Genomic DNA, 24901 nt, shown 5'->3' with positions numbered 1-24901 from the left:
TGTTTCTGATGCCAGGGCCGAGGGCCATGTCACCTCCCCATCCATGGTCCCCAAAGCTGGGAGGTCATTGGGAGGGTGGGTTGCAGCAGCTGGATTTGGGCCCAAATGGCCAGCCACCAGTGAGGGTGAGGAAGGGGACTGTAGTCACAGTGGGGGTGCTGGCTGGGATTCAAAATAGCAGACCCTGTTCCTAGTCTAGAGCCTTACAGACGGGTTGGGGAAGCCAAACTTGGGACAAGAAGCACCAGCACGGGCATCTGTAAGAACCCAGGGGACAGTCCCTCGGGGGGACAAGAGGCCTTATAGCCTGTGGAGTTGGCCTGGAGTGTTGACACCCCACTCCCACCCTCACTACCGTCTGACCCTGGGCAAGGGACCCCACTTCTCTGAACTTCCAGTTTCTCATCAGAAAATGAGGCATGGAAATAATGCTACTGACCCCCTGGGGATATAGGATTGAAGGGCTTGGGGAGACTCCATACATGTGCCATGTACAATGCCTGGCACAAGGTGGATTCTGAGAAAGGGCTAATGTAGCATGACGCCCTGCTGTGGGGCCTCGGATGGCCAGGTACCCGTGGAGGGACTTCCGAAGGCCACTGCAGGGATCATTTCTGTGACCCCAGACGCTGACGTGGACCTTCAGCCCTTTGGAGGAGACCAAGTACCTGTTCCAAGTGGGGATGTGGGTCTGGGAAGCCGGCCTGTCTCCAAACGCCAACCCCGCTGCCACCACCCACTACATGCTCCGGCTGGTGGGTGTGGGGCTCACCAGCAGCCTCTCTGTGAGTGGGAGGGCTCTGGCAGGAGGGCACTGGGGGAGGGGCCCGGAAGGTGGGAGGGAAGGCCCCAGGGAGTCTCACTCCAAGAGGGCAGGGGATAGGAGCCCTCTGCCCCGGACACCCCAAACTTGCCCTTCCTTGGGGGATGCTCTGAAAATGGGGCTGGGAGAGTGGGGCTGTGGGCCTGGAGGAGCCCCCACTCCCAGCTGGCTGACCGTGGCCTCCAGGCAAAGGAAAAGGAGCTGGCCTTTGGGAACGTGCTGGTGAACAGCAAGCAGTCCAGGTTCCTTGTCCTCCTGAATGACGGCAACTGCACCCTCTATTACCGCCTCTACCTGGAGCAGGGCAGCCCTGAGGCCGTTGACAACCACCCCCTCGGTACTTGGGCCTGAGCTGGGACTGGGGCCAGGGTTGGTGGGAGGAGGTACTGATTAAGACCGGTTAAGCTGCTGGGCACACTGGCACGCGCCTGTAGTCCCAGCTCTTCAAGAAGCTGAGGTGGGAGTATTGCTTGAGCCTAGAAGTTCCACGCTGCAGTGCACTGTGATCACAACTGTGAAGAGCCACTGCCCTCTAGCCTGGGCAACAGAGCGAGACCCCATCTCTGAGCCTCAGCTTCCTCTTCTGTTAAAAGAGGCACCAGGTGGCACCTACCTCACGGGGCTGCTAGGTGGGAAAAAGTGCTTAGCAGGTGCCAATGACACAAAGTTAGGTGTGGTCCCTCTGACCCAGGCTGGGAGGAGGGGCTCCACTCCCTGTTTCCTGCCTCAGGGCCTGCTGTCCTCCCCTGGTGCCCAGGACAGGGTATCTACAAAGGAGCAGGAGGAGAGGCTGGGCCTCCTCTACCCACTGACCCTCCGGCATCATCCCTGAGCAGCTCTGCAGCTGGACCGAACAGAGGGGAGCATGCCACCCCGGTCCCAGGATACCATCTGCCTGACTGCCTGTCCCGAGCACCGGTCCCAGTACTCCTGGACCATCAGCTACTCTCTCCTTTCCCACAGAGGTACCTAGACTGCCTGGCATAGAGAGTCGGGGCCAGGGAAGTGCAGGATGAAGGGGGAGGGCTGCGTGAGGCAGTGGATGCCAAGCCACAGGCAGAGCTGGCAGGGTGAGTGGGGCGTGCTGGAGTGTGCCTTTGGTGTCTGGCATAAATGCCACACACCAGACATGTCTGTCCAGATGAATGTCCATATGTGCATGTGCCCAGTGCAAAGAGTTAGGAGCTGTGCTGACTTATTGTGAAATCTTAGCTCCCAAGCCTCCCTGGGCCTCATCTTCCTTCTCCGTAAAATGGAGTTCTTACTAGCCTGCCCCAGGCAGGTTGGAAGGAGTCCAGGGCAGCACAGAGAGGAAATTAAGAGTGTGGACTGGGGCCAGAGGCTCTGGAACTGGATCCTGGCCCCAGCACTTGTAACCTTAACAAGTTGCTTCACCTCCCTGTGCTCAGTTTCCACATGTCTCAAATGGGGATAATAAGCTGAGCATGGTGGCTCACACTTGTAATCTCAGCATTTTGGGAAGCTGAGGTGGGAGGATTGGTTGAGGCCAGGAGTTCGAGACCAGCCTGGGCAACATAGCAAGACCCCATCTCTACAAAAATAAAAGTATTAGCTGGGTGTGGTAGCATGCACCTGTAGTCCTAGCTACTTGGGAGGCTGAGGCAGGAGGATTGCTTGAGCCCAGGAGATAAAGGTTGCAGTGAATAAGCTGTGATTGTGTCGCTGCTCTCCAGCCTGGCAACACAGTGAGACCCTATCTCAAAAATGAAACGAAATTAAATAAATAAATAAAAATGGGGATCATAATGTCACACAGGCCAGAAAAGGGAAGTGAAGTCACAATACCTGCCACCACTTGCATGAACGTTGAAAATATTATGCTAAGTGAAAGAGGCCAGTCACAAAAAGCCACATATTGAATAATTTCATTTATATGAAATGTCCAGAATAGACAGAGAGAGATAGAAAGTAGATTAGCGGGAGGGTGAATGGGGAGGGATGGCTAATTGGTACTAGGCTTCTTTTTGGGATGATGAAAATTTTCTAAAATTAGATAGTGGTGATGGTTGCACAACTCTGAATATACAAAAAAAAACTGAATTGTATGCGTTAAAAGGGTAAATTACCTAGTATATAATGGTGTCTCAATAAAGCTGTTATTAAAAATTAGTTTGAAAACAAATCACGGTACACATTAAGTGCAGGCATGTGTATAAGGCACCGAGGACAATACCCAGTACACAGAAAGTGTCAGACAAGGGCTGGCTGTTGTTGGAAATGCCCTAGAGCCCGAGAGGGGTCCACTGCTCCTGATGAGGGTCCTGGGGCCAACTGCCCAGGACTCCTGCACCTTTGGCCTTCATGCCCCCTCCAGGGAAGATGGGAGGCAAGCCCACTTCTCTCTTCCTCACCCCCCTCCCCAGATAACAAGGCTGGGGAGAAGCAGGAGCTGTGTTGCGTCTCCCTGGTGGCCGTGTACCCCTTGCTTTCCATCCTGGATGTCAGCTCCATGGGCAGTGCTGAGGGTATCACCCGGAAGCACCTGTGGCGCCTCTTCTCTCTGGACCTGCTTAACAGCTACTTGGAACATGACCCCACCCCCTGTGAGCTCACCTACAAGGTGCCCACCCGGCACAGGTGAGCTGAGCCTGGGGTGGGGGTGGGGGCTGGGGGCAGGGCCTATCTAGGGATGTTCATGGAGCTTTCTGCCCAGACCCCCAGAACCAGGAAGCTGTTTCCCATCTCTTTGAGGGAAGAGCTCCCCAGTTCTCGCCCATCCCTGGAGGGTCCCAGGGAAGGGAGGAATTGGCTTGAGGTCTGAAGAGCCAGCCCACCCTTGCCCCTGAGTCCTAGATTCTCCAGTTCCCACCTGGAGGGAGGGGAGTACCAAAGCCAGCCATCCCTGGGAGGGCCCTGCCCTGGCCCCATCCCCATCTCTGAACCCCTTTCTCTGTTCCACACAGCATGAGCCAGATCCCCCCCGTCCTCACCCCTTTAAGGCTTGACTTCAATTTCGGAGCCGCACCATTCAAGGCCCCACCTTCCGTGGTATTCCTGGCCCTGAAGAACAGCGGAGTGGTGTCCCTGGACTGGTATGGCTTGAAGGGGGCCACTGGGGGGCCTGGGAGACAAGTGCCTAGAGGCTGAAGGAGAACAAGAGCTGCACTCTCTTGCCCGTGGTGGCCTGGCTGCTTGCTGTCTGTGAAGAGTGGACCTCGCATTGACGGCTGTGGAGGCGAGGGTGGGACTGGGGTTGCCAGCAGGACTTGGGGCCTGTCACCGACTGAGACACGGTGATAGGCTCAGAAGTGGAGGGACTGCCCTGATGGAGCCTGGGCATAGTGGCCTTAATAACTTAACAAATGAGACACATTCGCTGGGCATCCGCTGCATGCCAGCACCTGCGCTTTACAAGCCTTTTCTCCTCCAATCCTGTGGGAAACTCCTCCTCTCTAGACTCTTTCATGGACAGGAAGGCTGAGGGTCAGCAAGGTTAAGGACTCAGCGAAGACCATTCAGCCATGAATGAACAGAGCCAGGTTCAAAGCTGGATTTGTCCAGTCCAGAGCCCTTGCCTACCCCAGTTAGTCAGCAAGAAGGCTGAGTTGCTTCTACATAGTACGCACTGCCTCAGTGCTGGCGCCCACCTGACAGAGCCCCAGCTTAGTGGAGGCTGGGCCTGAATGGGGGCAAGTTGAGGGTCTCTGGTGGGGAAGGACAGGGACCTGCTGCTGGGGACAGAGCTGCCCCCGCGGGTCCTGGCTGAGGGGCTTTTCTCCCCCAGGGGCTCAGAACTTGTGCCCAGCAAACATCCTGCTTCCATGCATGGACTTTTCCTCCCTCCACCATGTGCCTTGGTTTCCTAGTAAACTCCCTTTTGATGACTTCCGACTTTGCTTGGCTAAAGAGAGGTGAAAAAAAAAGTGTCCCCATCTGGGTCAGACTTGGGAGAGGGACCCAGGGGTCTGGCCAGGGCATGGCAGTGAGTGGAGGAGAATGAAAATATGCAGGTGGGGGCTTCTGTGATCAGGAACTCACTGGCCTGAGCAGAGAGAGCCTTGGGGAATGTGGAGTGAGAGGGGCGGGCACTAGCAGCCCCTCACTCTCTGACTGTCCCGTTTCTCCTCCATGGTGGAGGAAGATGGGGAAACTGGCTCTTTAGGGGGCTCCTGTCTGAGAAGGGCCAGAACTGTGAGTAACTGAGGTCTTCTAGCCCTGAATGACTGGGAAGCTTGGCAGAGCTGCCAGCCTGGTGGGGAAGGCCGGGGCCTGCCTTGAGCTCCAGACTTGCCATTCACTGGGCTCTCTGAATGGGCCCAGAGCCAGGCCCTACAGGGCTCCAGGGAGAGGGGTGGGGGCAGAAAAAGCGGTGTTGGCCTGTGTCCTGGCATGGACCGCTCGCCGGTGTTTGTGTAGGAGCAACCAGCTGACACTCTCTGTGGAGAGGGTCCAGGCTGCTGGAAACAGAGGCGGGGGAAACCCAGGCAGCTTGCCCGGCCAGCCGGGCCCATCCATCAGGAGATCATCTGAGGTGCAGGAAGGCAGTCCGTGCCTCTTCCAGGATTCTAAGCAGATTGACTTTCCTATGCTTTTTGTGTTGTTGTATTTCCTTTCAATTTCTTAGAAGGCTATTTTTGAAAATTCTAGTCCGTCTCTTCTGAGCTCATAAAGAACAGACGGAGGGTTTTATTCCTGCCAAGGCCTGTCAGAGAGGGCCAGGAGGCAGCAGCAGGCAGGAACCCCAAGTGGGAGGGGGAGCTCCAGGGGAAGCAGGGAACCGTGCAGTCGCTCCACTCCCTCCACGCCTTCTCCCCTTCGTGCCTCTGCTTTACCCGGCCCTGGCCTTCGTAGGGTCTTGCATTTAAGGGGAGATTCTTTTCAGATATCAAACATGCTGGTTAACGTCATTTGTTCATTCATCCAGTCTTTAATTCGTTGGCCACACCTTTACTGGGTGCTTCCTAGATGCTGGCTCTGGGCTGGTCTTCAGGATAGAAATGTGGATGGGCCCAGTCCCTTCCTTCCAGGAGCTGCAGTGTTGCTGGGTCATATGTGCTTTGAAGGAGGTGTGTGCAGCATTTCAGAAGGGCTTCCTGGAGAAAGCTACAACTAAGCTAGACCTACAGCCTGGCTGGAAAAGGCAGAAAGGTTGTGAAGCACCTTCCAGACAGAGGGCCTGGTGTGTACACCGCATGGCGGGAGCAGCAAGTGGGAGAGAGTGGAGAGTCTCAGATGAGGCTGAGGAGGCAGGCAGGGGCCAGGACGCGCAGGGCCTTAGAATCCTCCTTCAGAGAGTTTGGACTTCTTCCTGAGGACATCATGGGATGGGCACTGGGGAGTTAGGAGCAAAGACAGGATCAGCTTTCAAGACCTGTCACACTGGTCTCTGGAGGAGAATGGGTTAGCAGCTTGAGGCAAGGGGACAGGTTGGGAGACTGTTGTGGTCCTCCAGATAGAGGGGTGCAAGATGGCATAGAAGCCCACACTAGAGGGCTGGAAAGGAAAGGGGTTGGAATTATTTAGGAGGGAGACTGGGCCAGGCATGGTGGCTCATGCCTGTAATCTCAGCACTTTGGGAGGCTGAGGTGGGAAGATCACTTGAGGTCAGGAGTTTGAGACCAGCCTGGGCAACATGGTGAAACTCTGTCTCTACTAAAAATACAAAAATTAGCCAGATGTGGTGGTGCACACCTGTAATCCCAGCTACTCAGGAGGCTGAGGCAGGAGAATTGCTTAAACCTGGGAGGTGGAGGTTACAGTGAGCCGAGATTGCACCACTGCACTCTAGCCTGGGTGACAGAGTGAGACTGTCTCAAAAAAAAAAAAAAAAAAAAAAAAGGAGGGAGACTGGACCAGGGCAGAAGGCAGTGAGGACAAAGGAGAGGCTGAAATATTAAAGGACCCCAAACTAGCAAGGTCTCCAATTTTGCCACTGCTCAATATCCCCAATAAAATGACAACAGTGGTTTACTCACTTGTAACAAGTCAGACAACATAGGAGCTATGGGAAAAAAGTAAGAAGCTCCGCAGCCCCCTCTACAAGTCTAGCTGCTAGGGTGATAAGGATTCGGAATGTGCCTTTCACACTCAGCATTTGCACAACATACAGACACACACACATTTACAGAGCGGTTCTCTCTTTTTTTTACAGTAATGGCCCAATACTATACCTGTTACTTTCAGGAATAATGATGCTTTCACTCAGCATTATATCAATATCAATCTCCTTGATATCAATAACATCTCCTTTAGATCAATACATATATCTAACGCATTCTTTTAAATAGCTGTATAATATGCCATAATATGGATGGACTTTAAATCATTAAATCATTCCTTTATTGGAAACTCTAATTGTTCCCAGCTGCTTTTTTTCCATGACCACTCCAAAGAAAGTGAACCACTTTCTTTGGAGTGGTCATGGAAAAAAAGACATCCACACAAAGGTGTGCGTTGCATGCACATATGCATGCACACATATGTGCTTTTATTCCTACGAATTGGTTTCCCAAACAGAGACTTCTAGGTCAAAGGGCATATGCTGCCAAAATTCCATCCAAGAGGTTGAGCAGTTCCCTCTCCATCCACCTATGTTTGAGTCTGTTCTTTCTAAACCTACCAGTGTTGAATGTTACTATTCTTCATCTTCAGATGTGAAAAAATTTAAGACTGGTTCCTTCTGAGGGTTTGGACTTAGGCCTCCCTGACTCCTACTGAGGCTTCCAGGTGCGTGTTGCACACTTTCTCTCAGGTGTGCGTTGCATGCTTTGTTTCAGGTGCGTGTCGCGTGCTTCCTCTCAGGTGCGTGTTGTGCGCTTCCTCTCAGGTGTGTGTTGCGCACTTCCTGTCAGGTGTGTGTTGCGTGCATTCTCCTCAGGTGTGTGTTGCGCACTTCCTGTCAGGTGTGTGTTGCGTGCATTCTCTTCAGGTGTGTGTTGTGCACTTCCTGTCAGGTGTGTGTTGTGCACATTCTCTTCAGGTGTGTGTTGTGCGTGCATTCTCTTCAGGTGTGTGTTGCGTGCATTCTCTTCAGGTGTGTGTTGTGCGCTTCCTCTCAGGTGTGTGTTGTGCGCTTCCTCTCAGGTGTGTGTTGTGCGCTTCCTCTCAGGTGTGTGTTGCGCACTTTCTTTTCCTTTTCTGGATGCTCCCTGTCGTATCCTCTACCCAGTTTGCAGCTGGAACCAGTTATGTGCCATCTCTGAGAGTGAAATGGGTTCTCCTTTCAGATTGTGACCTCAGGACCCTTTGTCACTAGTTTTGTCGGCCACTTAAGGTGCATTATCTACTTTACCGCAGTCCTAGGCATGTCAGGGGCATTAACTCTGTGCACAGCCTTGCTTCTGTTTCAAGAGTGCCAGCCCTGCTGGGGCATCTGTTCTCCACCCTGTGCCCAAGTTGGCCTGGACACCCCACTCCTTGGGGCTGCTGGTTGGTGCTGCCAGCCTTCCTAGGTGTCCCAAATGGCCCTTTCCCAAGAGCTTTGTCACAGAAGGGTTCATGGCCAGCTCAAAGTGGCCCCCATATTCAAGCAACACCTCGACTCCTGGCATCCACAGTGGGAGCCCCACTCTTCACTTCTTGAGCCGCCATGGCCCAGAGTCTGTTCCTGGGTTTTGGGGCCATTATGAAACGAGAATCCACAACAGCCAAATTTGCTCAGGCACACATGGGACAGTTTGCCAAATGGGGGCACGAAGTGTGGGAGTCATGGAAGAAGCCTCCACCTGCCCATCGGGGCCTCAGAGCCCCTGCCTCTCTGTTCTGCCTGACCAGTTTCTTTGTATGGCTTTGCACCCCTCTCCCAGGGCCTTCCTCTTTCCAAGTGACCAGCGGATCGATGTGGAGCTCTGGGCAGAGCAAGCAGAGTTGAATTCCACTGAGCTCCACCAGATGCGCGTGCAGGACAATTGCATCTTCTCCATCAGCCCCAAGGCCGGGAGCCTGAGTCCCGGGCAGGAGCAGATGGTGGAGTTAAAATACAGGTGTTCCCCACCCCCCAAACCCTCTGCACTTCCAGTCATAGAGACTCCTACCCCTGGCGTTTCATTGTATGACTCCAGGGCACCCCAAATGGCCATTCCCTGGGAGGACCACCTTCTCACCTGCAGAGGAGGTCTAATTTCCTTCTTGCCCCATCCCAACTCGAGGGCGAGTTGCTCCCAGGGGCTGGCCAGCTCAAAGCCACAGAAATGTCATGTCCATTTGCTCTCCTACTTGTACCAGGGCTCCAGAACTCACTCCCAGACTTATCTGTTTCTCTCTAGCCACCTGTTCATCGGTACTGATCACCTTCCAGTGCTCTTCAAGGTGTCCCATGGCCGGGAGATCCTGGTGAGGCCCCAGCACCCTGGCCCTGCCCTGGTTTCAGGCTGGAGGAGGGGGCTGGCTGGACAGGAGCAGGGAGCTGTGTTCTCCTGGGGAGCTGGGGTCCAGATCTCCGCTGGCTGTGTCAGTTCCTCCTGGGGAACTTTTATTTCCAGCTAAATTTCATAGGTGTGACAGTGAAGCCGGAGCAGAAGTATGTGCACTTCACCTCTACTACCCACCAGTTCATCCCTGTTCCCATTGGTGACACACTACCCCCACGGCAGGTCAGTGGTCCACGTTGTCCTGTTGACCAAGAAGGCCTAAATGTTTATCTCTAGGTATGAGTGTCAGCCCTTGAGAGGGTGACAAAGACATGGCCCTCTGGAAGCACTTGAGGGGCTGGGCCAGCAGGTTGAACCCCCAGACTGGGTAACTGGGAGAGACTTGAAGGGAGAGGCTGCAGTGTCCTGGTGCCTGGTGCCTGGTGCTAAGCCCTTTGCCAGGCCCAGTTCCAATTAAAAAATGAGGATTTTTTTTTCCTTTAGCAAAATGTTCTTCAAACTTATTTGATCATGAACCATACTAATATATTTGATGCTATATATGCTTATACCCCAGTATATACATAAACATACAACCAAAGTAGAATTATCACAAATTGATAATTATACTACTACATGCAAAGTATACTATATTTTCTTTTTTTATTCTATTCTGTCCAATTTTTTAAATGCTAGACATGACCCACAACATTGATTTAGATCTGCTCACCAGTAGGTCTTAGCCACAATTTGAAAATTGCTGCTCCAAAAAGGATGTCCTTCTGGAATGTGAAGAACTAGAATGTGAATTCTTGGGAAGCTTTAGACCTTTCTTTCTTTATTGATTGAAGGCAATACAGTTTCCTTGCTCTGGAAATGTACATTGGTAATCTCCAAGAGGGGGACATAATATTTTCCCAAACATTTCACAGCTGTGCAATTTCTAATCATTTAGAAGCCCATGTGTTTCTGAGCAGGGGCCTCCAGCCATTCAGCCTAGAGGCCAAGGAATGGGCTTCCTGGATCTAGAGGGGAGTCTCCTATCCCCAACTCTGTTTACTTCCGTACACACCCGCTACCCCTCTGCCTTCCCAGCAGCCCCACTAGGGGCTGTAACAGTGAAGCTGGTTTGAGCTACTGGGAATATGTAGTGCCATTTGCTAAAAGGAGATAAACTGGGAGCAGGAATAGGCTTTAGAATGAAGAGTTTGGTTCTGGCCAAGTTTGAGATGCTAATGAGACAACCAAGAGGGCTTGTCAGGTAGAAGGTGGACACCAAGTGTCTTAGTCCATTCTGGCTGCTAAAACAAGTTACCATAGATTGGGTGGCTTATAAAGACCACAAATTTATTATAATTTATTGTAATTTAATTTATTATAGTTTATCTTAATTAAAAAGGCTGGGAAGCCCAAGATCAAGACATGGGCAGATTTGGTGTCTGGTGGGGGCCCACTTCCTGGTTCGGTGGCTTCTTGCTGTGTCCTCACATGGTGGAGGGAGCAAACAAGCTTCCATAGATCTCTTTTATAAGGGTACTAATCCCACTTATGAGGGCTCCGCCCTTGTGGCTGAAACATCTCCTGATTATCTCTTAATACTATTGTATTGAGGATTAGGTTTCAACATATGGATTTTGTGGGGACACAAGCATTCAACCCATAGTACCAGGTCTGGAGCTCAAAGGGTGGTCCAGGCTAGAGAAATAGAGTCAGCATGCTCAGGAGTGAGTGCTCAGAAAGGGGAAAAGGGGCTGGGACTGAATCCAGATGGACTCTATTCTCTCTGGCTTCAATTTTCTCATCTCTAAAAGGAAGGATTGGATCAGAAGATCTCTGGTTTCTTCTAGGACATTCTATGATTCCCAACCTTTGGAGTTGGTCTTTAGTCCCTCAGACCTTTCCGCCCCCACACTTGCCTTTAAGCAGAACTCCTTTGGCCAGGTGCAGTGGCTCAAGCCTGTAATCCCAGCAATGTGGGAGGCCAAGGCAGGAGGATTGCTTGAGGCCAGGAGTTCAAGACCAGCCTGGCCAACACAGTGAGACCCCCATCTCTAAAAATATATATATTTTTGAAGCAGCTGTGTGTGGTAGTGCATGCCTGTGGTCCTAGCTACTTGGCAGGCTGAGGTAGAAAGATTGCTTGAGCCCAGGAGGTTGAGGTGGCAGTGAGCCATGATTATGCCACTGCATTCCAGCCTGTGTGACAAAGTGAGACCTTGTCTCAAAAAAAAAAAGAAAAAGAAAAAAAAAACTTGATGAAGTTAATTTGAAGACAAATAAAATAAGCTGCTCCTTTACAAATAAGATTACAGATTATCCTAAAATATCACTGGCTGAACATACAGTTACATACTTCTTGGGTGATCAAGCCACACGGGAGCTCACAGACTGAAAGGGTGACATCATGGAGATCAGCCTGCCCTCCCACAGTGGGCATAGTGTCCCAGGCTTTCTGGTTTGCAGTCCTGAGCTGATGTGGCAATTTTCCTATTCCTGCCCCCTGCAGATTTATGAGCTGTATAACGGTGGCTCAGTGCCCGTGACATATGAGGTCCAGACCGATGTCCTGTCACAGGTTCAGGAAAAAAATTTTGATCACCCCATCTTTTGCTGCCTCAACCCCAAAGGGGAGATCCAGCCAGGCACCACTGCACGGGTCTTGTGGATCTTCTCACCTATTGAGGCCAAGACCTACACTGTGAGCAGCAGCCTGAATGGCGTGGGAGGCGGGGTGGTGCTGGCTCCCTCAGCAGGCCTCCCTCTGACCAGTCCCCACCCCCACCTCCTAACTCCCCAGGTGGACGTGCCCATACACATCCTGGGATGGAACTCGGCCCTCATCCACTTCCAGGGAGTGGGCTACGACCCCCATATGATGGGGGACACAGCCCCATTCCACAACATCTCCTCGTGGGACAACAGTTCCATACACTCTAGGCTGGTGGTGCCTGGACAGGTGGGGAAAGGGGAGCTAGGAAGGCCTGAGGCCTTGGGGGAGATCCTCAGAGCCCAGGGTGGCCAGAACAAAGGATGGGGAGGCCGGGAGGGACATGAGATGTAGTTGAGGAGGGACAGAGGCAGAGATGAGGCCTTGGAACTCACCCTCCTCCAGATTCAGGAGGCGGCACCAGCTCCATGAGAGGTCTACCCTGCCACCTAGTGCCCACAGGTGTTCCTGCTCAAGCCGCTCCACCTGCCTCAGGGCCCTCCATCCCACCCTCTTCACTGGGATGAGGATGTTAAAAGATGGTATAGGAGTGGGGGTGTTGAAAGGTGTCAAAAGGGCCAGGCACAGTGGTCTCGATTTTCTGACCTCGTGATCCGCCTGCCTTGGCCTCCCAAAGTGCTGGGATTACAGGCGTGAGCCACCACGCCTGGCCGGTTCTTATTTCTTTACCTCCGCTCTCCACCCACAGAATGTCTTCCTGTCCCAGTCTCATATTTCCCTGGGAAACATCCCTGTGCAGAGCAAGTGCAGCCGCCTGCTCTTCCTCAACAACATCTCCAAGAATGAGGAAATTGCCTTCTCCTGGCAGCCAAGTCCTCTAGATTTTGGGGAGGTGAGAGTCCCCTGAGCCCTGGAACCTCCATCAGAGCTCCCGACCCATCCAATCCCACCTGACCCCATCCCATACCACCCCACTCCATCCCATCCCACCCAACAAAACCCCATCCCATCCCATCCCATCCCACTCCATCCCATCCCATCCCATCCCATCCCATCCCACCCCATCCCATCCCATCCCACCCCAGTCCATCCCATCCCATCCCACCCCACTCCATCCCATCCCATCCCATCCCATCCATCCCATCCCATCCCATCCCATCCCATCCCATCCATCCATCCCACCCCACTCCATCCCGTCCCATCCCATCCCATCCCATCCCACTCCATCCCATCCCATCCCATCCCATCCCACCCCAGTCCATCTCATCCCATCCCATCCCATCCCATCCCACTCCATCCCATCCCATCCTTCCCATCCCATCCTATTCCATCCCATCCCATCCCACCCCAGTCCATCCCATCCCATCCCATCCCACCCCACTCCATCCCATCCCATCCCATCCCATCCCACCCCACTCCATCCCATCCCATCCCATCCCATCCCATCCCATCCCACTCCATCCCATCCCATCCCACCCCACTCCATCCCATCCCACCCCACTCCATCCCATCCCACCCCACTCCATCCCATCCCATCCCACTCCATCCCATCCCACCCCACTCCATTCCATCCCATCCATCCCATCCCATCCCACTCCATCCCATCCCACCCCATCCCACCCCACTCCATCACATCCCATCCCACCCCACTCCATCCCATCCCATCCCACCCTACTCCATCCCATCCCATCCCATCCCACCCCACCCCACCCCATTCTACTCCATCCCACCCTACTCCATCCCATCCCACTACCCCCACCCCACCCCATCCCACCCTATCGCACCCCACCCCATCCCACTCCATCCCATCCCATCCCATTCCATCTTGTCCCATCCCATCCCATCCCATCCCATCCCATCCCATCCCATCCCATCCCATCTCATCTTACCCTGTCCCACCTCATCCCATCTTATTCCATGCCATCCTATCCAATTCCATCCCTGTGAATCTCCAAAGACTCCTTCCCCAAATCAACAGGTGTCCGTGAGTCCCATGATAGGGGTGGTGGCTCCTGAAGAGACGGTCCCATTTGTGGTGACCTTGACGGCCTCTGTGCATGCCAGCTTCTACAGTGTAGACCTCGTATGCAAGGTAGGAACCAGCCCCAGGGGTAAGGTGGGATGGAGGCATGGCTCCCAATGCTGGGGTGGGGTGAGATGGGCTGTGAGATCCCCAGACCCCAGCAAAAGGCAGAAGTCAGCCCTTGGAAGGGAGAGGGCCCACAGCATAGGCCCAGGGCAAGGTCCAGACCTTTGCCTTCTCTCTCTCTGTCCTGGGCCATTAGCTGTACTCGCAGCAGCTCATGAGGCAGTATCACGAGGAGCTGCAGGAGTGGAAGGACGAGAAGGCGCGGCAGGAAGTGGAGTTCACTATCACCGACCGGAAAGTGAAGGTGAGGAAGGCTGAGTAGATCTCAAACACCCAGATCTTTCTGACTGGCCTTACCAGAGGGGACAGAGGTAGTGGGGCAAGGTGGCCCTCCAGGCCAAACCAGCCAGCCTGCCCTAAGAGATTAGATTTCATTCTCTGGACTCAGCTTAGCATCTTCACAGCCATCTGGAGAGGCTCTCTGGGTAGAAAAGGCTGGCTGTCCATTCCCTGCCTCGTGTAGCCAGCATTTAATGAGTGGCTGTTGTGTGCTGCACACCGGAGATTCAGGGGAGACAAGCAGAGCTCACCTTATTTTTATTTATTTATTGTTTTTGAGACAGAGTCTCGCTCTGTCACCCAGGCTAGAGTGCAGTGGCTTACTGTAACCTCCACCTCCCAGGTTGAAGCAATTCTCCTGCCTCAGCCTCCTGAGTAGCTGGGACTTCAGGCGCCCACCACTATACCTGACTAGTTTTTGTATTTTTGGTAGAGATGGGGTTTCACCATGTTGGCCAGGCTGGTCTCGAACTCCTGACCTTAGGTGATCTGACCACCTCAGCCTCCCAAAGTGCTGAGATTACAGGCGTGAGCCACTGTGTCCAGCCTAGAGTTCACCTTCTGATGGAAGACACTGTGGCTTCAGGGGCAGGCTCTGGAGACAGATTGCAGGTTTCATTCCTGGAGTTAATGATTTCTAGCTCTGTGATCTCAGTCAACCTATGTAACGTCTCAGTTCCTTCAGCTGTAAGACGTGGGGGTGGGTACTGTGACATCTGGGATTTGCTTCAATATAATCCAGAGGTGGGGCACAGCTCGGACCAGACTGGCTATGAGGTGCTAGTTGTTGAAGCTGGGCAATGGGCAACGGTGAGTTCTTTGTAGCATCCCCTCCACTTTTGTATACATTTGAAATTTTCCATATTAAAAAGGTTAAAGATAAAAGTCAAGGCTGGGCTTGGTGGCTCACGCCTGTAATCCCAGCACTTTGGGAGGCCAAGGTGGGTAGATCACTTGAGGCCAGGAGTTCAAGACCAGCCTGGCCAACATGGTGAAACCCCGTCTCTACTAAAAATACAAAAATTAGCTGGCCATGGTGGCAGGTTCCTGTAATCCCAGCTACTTGGGAGGCTGAGGCACAAGAATCACTTGAACCCGGGAGGCAGAGGTTGCAGTGAGCAGAGATCGTACCACTGCACTCCAGCCTGGGTGACAGAGCAAGACTCTGTCTCAAAAAAAAAAAAAGATAAAAGTCTAAAAATATTTTTTAATGTGAGTGAGATATCTGCTTTATAACATTGTTGTGAGGATTAAGTGAGTTAATACTGGTAAAGTGCCTAGAACAGTGCCTGGCACCCAGGAAGCGCTCACTGAATGGGAGCTATTAGTATGTGTTTTGGGAGGGGAAGGGTCTGACAATAAACACGAGACAACACTTCCATCTTGGTTCCTCCCCCAATTTCACAACCTTCCTACGCTGGTATTCTTGCTCCTCAATCACCTTGGTGTCTGCCACACTGAACCCCCAGGGAGTCACTGCTCCCCTCTGAAGCTGTGGCCCAACTGTGGATACAAATTACTTCCTAAGGCCAGGTGCGGTGGCTCACACCTGTAATCCTAGTGCTCTGAGTGGCCAAGGCATGAGGATTGCTTGAGCCTAGGAGATCAAAACCAGCCCTGGACAACATAGTGAGACCCTGCACTACAGAAATAAAAGTTTAAAAACTGGCTGGGTGTGGTGGCTCACACCTGTAGTCCCAGCTACTTGGGAGGCTGAGTTGGGAGAATCACTTGAGTGCAGGAGTTTGAGGCTGCAGTGAGCTATGATGGGGTCACTCCACTCCAACCTGGGTGACAGAGTGAGACCCTGTCTAAAACAACAACAACAACAACAAAACTCTTCTTGGGGTCATGAGAGAAGGAATTTCTGAATTAAATCTTAATGAGGGAGACTGATTTCTCATCTCACCAAACCACAAATCTCCAGGGCACCAGGGCAAGCACCCTTGGAACTGCCCGCCTACATTTGATGGCATTTCCTTCACTCAGGAAACCAGAATTTCCTGGTTTGCAGGCAGCACTTCTCTAGGGAAGGTTCTAGAGGAAAATGTGACTGGGAATTGGGCAGGACCAAGAGGGCAGCGAGAGGATCAAAATAGGGGAGTCTCTTTAGGCCTCTCACATCTTTTTTTTTTTTTTTTGAGACAGAGTCTCGCTGTGTCGCCCAGGCTGGAGCACAGTGGTACCATCTTGGCTCACTGCAACCTCCGCCTCCTGAGCAGCTGAGACTACAGACACGTGCTACCGCATCTGGCTAATCTTTGTATTTTTAGTAGAGACGGGCTTTCGCCATGTTGGCTAGGCAGGTCTCGAACTTCTGACCTCAGGTGATCCGCCCACCTTGGCCTCCCAAAGTGCTGGGATTACAGGTGTGAGGCACCACCCTCGGCTGGGCCTCTTGTATCTTAAGCAAGAATCTCTCTTCTTCCACAGAAGAGAACATGCTGCACAGCCTGTGAACCTGCGAGGAAGTACAAGGTGAGGCGGCGAGCCCCAGGCCCATCTTCTTGGGACAACTTGGGAGGGTCCTTGCTTGCTCCCAGGGAGACCTCCAACCCCTGGACCAGCCTCCCAGAAAGGAGGGATGAAAGTGCCAATGAGTGGGGTCACATGCTTATGTGGCCCAAAGAGCCTGATGGGGGAACTAGGTCAAGGGACCCCACTGGTGATGTGAGTGTGGTGCGCAAACCCTTGTCATCCATGTCCCTCCCTTCCCAAAGACGCTGCCTCCCATCAAGAACCAGCAGTCTGTCAGCCGGCCTGCCAGCTGGAAACTGCAGACCCCAAAGGAGGAGATGTCCTGGCCCTGCCCCCAGCCACCCTCGCCAGGCATGCTCTGCCTGGGCCTTACCGCCCGAGCCCATGCCACCGACTACTTTCTGGCTAACTTCTTCTCAGAGTTTCCCTGCCACTTTTTGCACCGGTAAGCTCTTGGGAAGGCAGGGGTCACCTTCCTCTTCTCTCTGTCCCCTCTTCCACTCTAGAGCAGGGGCTGCTCAGACCCAACCCATGGTGAGGGGTGGAGCATGGGCAGTGGCAGTGGGACTCACTGAGTGCCTCTGGGCCCAGGATGCCCCATTACTGCTTAGGCCCTTTTGAGAGGGGAACGAAGCAGCCAGAGCCCCCTGGGGAACACACCTAGGCAGCCCCTACCCCTCTTTGTTCCTTCTTTTTCCAACTGGGAGTCTCTCTAGCTCCTGTGCTAACTCTGAGGGTTTGAGCTTGGTTCTCTGAACCCAGTAGCACTACATTTGGGTTAAGGCTGGGAGTGCCTCAAACTTATCTGTGTCCTCATCACTGGGCAGCTACCACCACTGCTTGTGCCCCCAACCCCAGCATGGTGGCTTGCCCAGGCCACTCAGAATGTCATGGCTGCCACAGGGAGCTGCCAAAGAGGAAGGCCCCCAGGGAAGAGTCAGAGACTTCTGAGGAAATATCCCCTAACAAGTGGGGCCCTGTCTCCAAGCAGAAGAAGCAGCTCCTGGTTGACATTCTCACCACCATAATCAGGTACCAGCTCACACCCTGGCCCTCATTGCCACCTTCACATCCCTCCAGCTCACTCAGCCAGAGCCCCTTACATTCCAGCACTCTTCCTTTCTTGAGAAATAGAACTTGGTGGGGCATGGAGGTTCTTGCCTGTAATTCCAATACTTTGGGAGGCAGAAGTGGGAGGATGGCTTGAGCCCAGGAGTTTGAGACCAGCCTGTGCAACATAGGAAGACCCCATCTCTACAAAAAATACAAAAATTAGCTGGACATAGTGGTGCATGCCTGTAGTCCCAGCTACTTGGGAGGCTGAGGTGCAAGGATTGCTTGATACCATTAATTAGCTTAATTAACTGGGAGGTTGAGGCTGCAGTGAGCCATGATCACATCACTGTACTCCAGCCTGGGAGAGAGTGAGACTTTGTCTCAAAAAAAGAAAAGAAAAGAGAAAGAAAGAAAGAGACAAAGAGAGAAAGAGAGAGAGAGAAAGAAAGAAGAAAGAAAGAGAGAGAGAAAGAAAGAGAAAGAGAGAGAGAGAAAAAGAAAAAAAGAAACAACTTCTTTGCAAGATCCCGCCACGGCCCCCCCCCTCCCGACCCCAGGACAGTGGGGCTCTGATGGAGCTGGCTGGAGGGATTCTCAGGTCTGGATCCTGAGTTCTGCCCCATTCCAGGACTGGCAGATGAGTCTGGAGCCAGTTCACTATCTCCCCAGGGTTCCTGCCCATCATGTGTGTGAATCTGACCTGCCCTGCCTCCACCATAGCATGTTCACTTCTAAAAATCCGTGAGGCTCAAAGATGTCTTCCTTGAAAGAAGGGACAGGAGGAACAACTGACCAAGGGCTCCCCTCTCCCCACCGAGCAGCCACTTTCCCACCTAGCACGTAGCTCTGAAACCAGGGCTCCCCAGGGCTTCAGGGCCCCTCAGCAAGGGCCTTCTCCTTCTCCCTGCCACCTAGGGGCCTGCTGGAAGACAAGAACTTCCATGAGGCTGTGGACCAAAGCCTGGTGGAGCAGGTGCCGTACTTCCGCCAGTTCTGGAATGAGCAGTCAACTAAGTTCATGGACCAGAAAAACAGCCTGTACTTAATGCCAGTCCTGCCTGTACCCTCCAGCAGCTGGGAGGATGGGAAGGGCAAGCAGCTGAAGGAAGACAGACCAGAGCACTATCCAGGGTTGGGGAAGAAGGAAGAGGGGGAGGAGGAGGAGAAGGGCGAAGAGGAAGAAGAAGAGTTGAAGGAGGAAGAGGAGGAAGAAGAGGAGACAGAAGAGGAGGAGTTGGGCGAGGAGGAGATAGAGGAGAAGGAGGAGGAGAGGGATGAGAAGGAAGAGAAAGTGAGCTGGGCAGCCATTGGGCCCACACCACAGCCTGAGTCCCAGGAGTCCATGCAATGGCAGTGGCAACAGCAGCTGAAAGTCATGGTGAAGGAGGAGCAAGAACAGGATGAGAAGGAGGCCATCAGAAGGTGAGCAGCCAGGCCCCAGTGAGGTGGGAGGGAGGCAAAGTGCAGAAGGTTCCTAGGAGGCAATGGGATGCCAAGGATGGCCGCTGCCTGTATGCACATCTCATCCTAATTCAGTGCTTAGTGAGGTCATGTTGGTAGCTTAAGGCCTCTGTGGGAGTATCGGCCCGGCACCAACACTGAACTTTATTCTTTTTTCTCTGAGAACTGGTTTTTGACATTTGCCAACTTACCAGGAGAATTGTTATAGTCTGCAAAGTCTTGTAAATGGGCTTCTAGAGCCAGAAAAGGACCACCTGTCTTGCAGGCAGGACTTCCCACCGGGGCTGCCCTACAGATGATTTATGTCACTGTAGGGATTCCCTAAGCCCCACCCAGTGCATTCTGCGCCCTCTCATCACTTCCTTACCTTTCTCTAAACTTGGCCCTGAGATGCCTACTACATCGCCTGGGTTTGAATCCCACCCCTTAAACCAGCACCATATTTGGCAACTTGGAATCTTTTAGCCACACTTGGAACGTCCGTAACATTGAAACAAGGATGCCCCATAGTGTAGTGGATAAGGGGAGTCAATGGGAATCTCCGTAGAGCTCGCGGCACACTGTACCGCACGGACAGGCGAGCGAGGAGGCGCGCGGGCACTGCGGCCGCGCTCATGCTAGCCCCCGCCCCCTCGCAGGCTCCCGGCCTTCGCCAACCTGCAGGAGGCGCTGCTGGAGAACATGATCCAGAACATCCTGGTGGAGGCGAGCCGCGGGGAGGTGGTGCTCACCTCGCGGCCACGCGTCATCGCCCTGCCGCCGTTCTGCGTGCCCAGGTAGGGGCGCCGGGGCCAGCGGCCGCGCAGACCGCGCGAGAGGGGCGACGGAGGCAGCCAGGCTCTGCCCGAAGCCTCGCCCCCACGCCTACCTGGGACTTTTTGTCTTCCAGGATTCTGACCCCGGACACGCTGCTGCCGACGCAGCAAGCAGAGGTACTCCACCCGGTGGTGCCACTTCCTACCGACCTTCCGTAAATGCCTGCGCCCAGCCTCTCCGACATGCCGCCCTAGGTCACGCCTGGCGCCCTCTCCACCGCCCCGCCAGTAAAAGCATCTAGTCTTTTTTCTATATCTACCTTGACTTTATTTCCCCGACGAGGGGGAAACGCGCGCGCGAGCTCTGAGAGGGAAGGATGGCAGGGAGCAGCCCGGGCGGACTGCAGAGGCGCGACGGGAACTTAGGGCCCGGGAGGATGCACCTCTCCGCCCACACTGCAGCTGGACTGAGACCTAGCCGCTAGCTGCCGGCCGCTGGACCGGGTCTGGCCAGTGGAGGGCGCTCCGGGCGGGGCCTGGCTGGCCTTTGCCCCAGCGTAGTTTGGTGCACAGTAACTGAGTGCCAGGCCTGGCCAGCGAAGCAGGTGTCCACTGGGCAGGGCGGCCACCCCTCACCTTTCTGCGCCGCGCCTGCTCGGAGGCTCAGCAACCCCAGGGCCAGCCCCTTAGGTTTCGCCGAGCTCCGAGTGCCCAAGAGGCTGGGGAGGAATAACGCCGCGGAGGGCCAGGAACTAGGCTGGGGCGGGTCGAGGTCACCACTGGATTTCGGGCCACAGACCCTGCTAAGTGACTCCCACTGTGAATCAGTCCTCAGACGAGGATGGATACCCACCTCTCGGCTCCTTCTAACCCCCGCCCGGGAGCTTCTGTCCTCTGCTTCTCGGCTCCTCCCTCCCAGAGGCAGGTGGGTGGAAAAGTGACATCTGGTGTTGTTCCAGAGGCGCCCAGGTCCCCAGCACCCTCCCCTCCGCCCCCGCCACCAAGGCCTCGGAGAAGCTCCGGTCTCAGAGCCCGGGCGGGGGAGGGAGGGGGCGCTCCGCCTCCATGAGTCAATATTTGCCCCGAGCAAACGGGCGCCTGGACAGGTGTGAGTGTGTGTGTCTGGGGGCGGGGACTGAACAGGCAGTATAAGAGCACACTGAGCCCGGGCTCCGGGACAAGCTCCAAGGCGTGGGCTGGGGACGAAGCCAAGCTAGGCTGGGCCGGGCGGAGGGGCCAGGAAAGCCGGGCGGAGGGTGGCTGGGAAGGGAGGGGCGGGCCAGGTGCGCACCTGCGGTGGCAGCCGCGGCCGCCGACGTGTCAGCCGCAGATGCGCTCAGGTGAGGGCGGAGGCTAGCGGGGCGCTGTGCAGCACTGAGCTCGCGGAAGACCAGGACCAGGAGATCACCGAGGGCGACCGCCAGGCCCCGGGCCCTCCGCTCCCGCCCCGCGACGAGCCCCTCGCACAAACCGGACCTGAGCGTTTTGTTCGTTCGGCTCGCGTGAGGCAGGGGCGGCCTCTCAGCACCAGCCCGGGGGCCGGCCTGATCGCCACGCAGGCACCTGCCGCCGCCACCGCCACCGCCACCGCCACCGCCACCGCCACCGCCATCTCAACCATACGGGTGGGAGAGGCTGTGCGCCGCTCCAGTGGAGATCCGGCTCCTATCCGGCCCCACCCGCCCTGCCTTGCCCTGCCCGCAGCTTCTGGGCTGCCAGGCTCCACTCTGCGTTGTAATACGGGCTGAGGCGGCTCCAGCGGGTGGCGAAGGGGGCCGTGGCCCGGAACAGAAACCCTTCTGGAGGTGGAAACCCGGATTCTAGTCCGCCTCAGTCCCCGCGACTTCTGTGGCCTTGGGCAAGTCATTTCCCGGCCTCTTGGTTTTCCCATTTGCTCAGTGAACGGTTGGTCTGGCCTCCCGCAGGGGCTAGGGCCTCCCCAGCCTCCTGTCCCGGTTCCTGGGCTCCTGGCCATGCTGGGGAAGGCCCTCACGGAGTTGGAGCTAAGGCTGAGGTGTGGAAAATCTGGGCGGGGGAAGCTGAGGGCGGCCATGGAGCCTCAAATCCACTCCTCGGATCTCTTTGGCGCTGCTGACATCCTGAGATGTCACTCCCTGACATCTCCTTGGTCCCTCTTTCAGTCTAACCACGTCTGAGACAGTCAGACTGACTGAAAAGGACAAGCCCTCAGGCACAGGGGTTCACCACCTTCCTCAAACCTCAGAATCCCACATCCTCACTTCCATCAGCTGGGGTGGGGTAGGTAGGTAGCCCTCAGCTCAGGCAGAGGCAGCCCCGGGAGATGGGAACCAGGGTCAGAAGTCCCTCCAAATTGCATGTTCCTAGAGGCGCTGGATTGTCCCCTCCACCACCACCCGCTCTAGTGCCCCTATGTCACCCAACTACCCAGAGGCCCCAAAGGATCTGCTGAGCCCGAGTCCGTTGCACAGAGAGAGAAGGGGGAGGGGTGAGATGGCCTTGGACAGATCCCAGGCAGGTCTGGGGAGAGGGTAGACTACAGCAGGGCTCTTCATGGAGCAGCCCCAGGGGCAGGGGAAGGTCCTTGGGTCCTGGGCTAGGGTGTGTGCAGCCCTCTCCTGGCCCCCCTGACCAGGCTCTGTCCTGGGCCAGCCCTTTACTCTTTGCCTGGCACTGAAAGATTTTACTGTCAGGGGCCTGGCATGGTCCTGGTGCACCTTCCCTGGGTCTTTGAGGGTTTCCCCTTCTCTCCCCAACCATGACAGGGGCCAGGATTCCACATCCTGGGTCTGCACAACAAAGAGTTCTGCCTGGAACAACCCCCTCCCAAACACACACACACACATACACACACACACACACACACACACACACACACACACACACACACGGCCTTGAGGGGAGGGTGGTGAGAAGGAGGCAGCCACCCAGTGGGCTGGGATCTTTCCTGGTGACTGAGAATTACTGCCCCTTCACCCCAGGGCCTAATTTCCCCAGTCCCCCCGCCCACCCCCATCCATCCCTAAGACTGCATTTGCTGGTCATTACCAGGGATCTGGCCTCTCATCCAGGTCCCTCCTCTGCTGCTCCGCTGCCACAGGGCGGAGTCTCCCAGTGCCGGGCAGGCCTGCAGGTGCGGGGCTGCCTGGGGAGGGGGGCACTCAGCAGCTGGTGTGCGAGGCAGGCCCCCTCCCCCTCCTGCTCAAAGCTGGAGCCTGCTTCCTGTCGTCCCTGTCAGCACCCTGGGTGGGGGAGGGACCAGGTAGTGGGGGGAAGTGGAAAACGGATTGAGCGGTTGGAGTGCAGCAGCTGAGAAACAGCAGAAGAGAAATGGAGAAGGATGAGAAAGAGATCAAGAGCATAGGCTGAAGGACAGAGGGGTGTGAGAACGCAGGGGAGATCCCACAGGCTGCAGAGGCTGCAGACCCCAGACTGTGAGAGCGAGACCAGAGGCAGAGATGACCAGAGAGAAACCAGGGAAGAGGAACAGAGACACATGGAGACAATTCAAGATAACAAGAGATGTACACTGAGAGAGATGGGGGATGTGGAGACATGGGGTTAGGGCTCAGGGGACCAGAGGTGGGAGGCATTGTGTGTATGGAGAAAGGGGGAAGCTGCAAAACAGCCCCATCCCACCCCAAACTGGGGCGGGAATTAGTCCCAGCAGAGGATAAAGAGGTGATTTCTACGTGGCAGACAGGTTTGGAGGTGGGGAGAGGCTGATACCCTTATCTTGGAAGCCCATCTCCTCCCATTGAAGGACAGAACGTGAGGGAGGGGCAAGGCCTAGGCCTTGGCTGGACACCGGGGGCCAGTGAGGGGCACAGATCTGACTCCATCTCTCTCAGTTTCCCTCTTGGCTACAGATGGACAAGCCAACAGCTATGGCAGCTGCCCTGCCCCCACCCACCCCAATGATTCCGGCCTAGCCTTGGAATTTCTGGGCTTAGAGGCCGCCCAGGGTCTGTGTGAGAGTGGAGGGACCTGGGAGTGGAGGCACTGGGTGGCAGGGGGGAGGCTCGTACCCAGGTGCTAATCCCCATCCGGCCAAGGCAGTACCAGAGCCTCACTGACCTTCTTGGAGATTAGTCCCCATGGAGACCATGGCAACTCGCCCCCTCATTCTGGCCAGGCCAGATGGGTGGGTGGGTGGGGCAGGCAGACGCTGGATAGGGAGGGGAAGGAACCTTCCAGAGGCATCACAGGAGTCAAGGCTGGGAGGCCCCTCCAGGACCCACAGCCAGCTTAGTTTACAGGTAAAAAACAGAGGCCTTAAGAGGAGACTGACTGACCAAAAGCCCCAAATGGCGCCAGGACAAGCACCAACAGCAGAAGCCAGGTCCTCGGCTCTGTTCCCAAGCATTTTTTCCTAGAGAGCAGAGGCCTGAGCAAGAACAAAGGAAATTGGCACACTCCTCTCTGACCCTCCCAACCTTCCCAAACTGAGGTCATGAACTGAGGAGTGGTTCAAATAGAGTGAGGCAGGAAGGCGCTCCATCCTGAGCACTAGGCTGGCTTCTGCCAGGGGCCAGGGTGAGAAGGAGGGTACAGCTCCCAGAGCCATGCTTGCAGCCTGACCACCCCCCCAACCAGGCCAGCCCCAGGGGTGGTGGGAAGCAGGTGCATCAGAGCCAGTTATAACCACAACCACGGCAACAGCGGCAGCGGACATTTATTGGGTGGACGTTGCAGGCCTGTTCTGTTTTACATGCATTTAAATCATCACAACAGCCTCTTAACCCACTCTCTTCACCCTTCAATGTCTGTATGACCCTGGGTGGGTGGCTGAGCTGATGCCTACCTGGGTGACTGTGGAGTGGGTATGTGCACATGTGAAAGTGATGGGGCATATTCATGTGTGAGTCCAGTGCCCAGCACAGTCCGTGGCACATAGTACATCGTATTAAATCTTTGAGAAATAAATGAGTGACCAAGTGTCTG

At 54.9% G+C, this 24901-nt stretch overlaps 1 protein-coding gene across 1 annotated transcript in view; it reads left to right on the top strand.

Annotated features, from left to right (window-relative positions):
- Positions 1–20290, top strand: part of CFAP65 (cilia and flagella associated protein 65) — a 38958-nt gene extending 18668 nt beyond the window's left edge. The window contains exons 15-33 of the mRNA XM_030803623.1: positions 627–785; positions 1010–1160; positions 1660–1788; positions 3208–3421; positions 3748–3876; positions 8590–8766; positions 9049–9115; positions 9265–9375; positions 11639–11830; positions 11930–12088; positions 12549–12692; positions 13779–13892; positions 14086–14193; positions 16662–16706; positions 16949–17151; positions 17610–17738; positions 18678–19184; positions 19862–19999; positions 20113–20290. Of these exons, the coding sequence (XP_030659483.1) occupies positions 627–785; positions 1010–1160; positions 1660–1788; positions 3208–3421; positions 3748–3876; positions 8590–8766; positions 9049–9115; positions 9265–9375; positions 11639–11830; positions 11930–12088; positions 12549–12692; positions 13779–13892; positions 14086–14193; positions 16662–16706; positions 16949–17151; positions 17610–17738; positions 18678–19184; positions 19862–19999; positions 20113–20197 (2961 nt within the window). The 3' untranslated portion in view covers positions 20198–20290. The remainder of the gene's footprint in view (positions 1–626; positions 786–1009; positions 1161–1659; positions 1789–3207; positions 3422–3747; positions 3877–8589; positions 8767–9048; positions 9116–9264; positions 9376–11638; positions 11831–11929; positions 12089–12548; positions 12693–13778; positions 13893–14085; positions 14194–16661; positions 16707–16948; positions 17152–17609; positions 17739–18677; positions 19185–19861; positions 20000–20112) is intronic.
- The last annotated feature ends 4611 nt before the right edge of the window (positions 20291–24901 follow it).

This window comes from Nomascus leucogenys, chromosome 22a (genome assembly GCF_006542625.1).
Source record: "Nomascus leucogenys isolate Asia chromosome 22a, Asia_NLE_v1, whole genome shotgun sequence".
NCBI classification, from domain to species: Eukaryota; Metazoa; Chordata; class Mammalia; order Primates; family Hylobatidae; genus Nomascus; species Nomascus leucogenys.
This window is presented reverse-complemented; position numbering and strand designations above follow the sequence as displayed.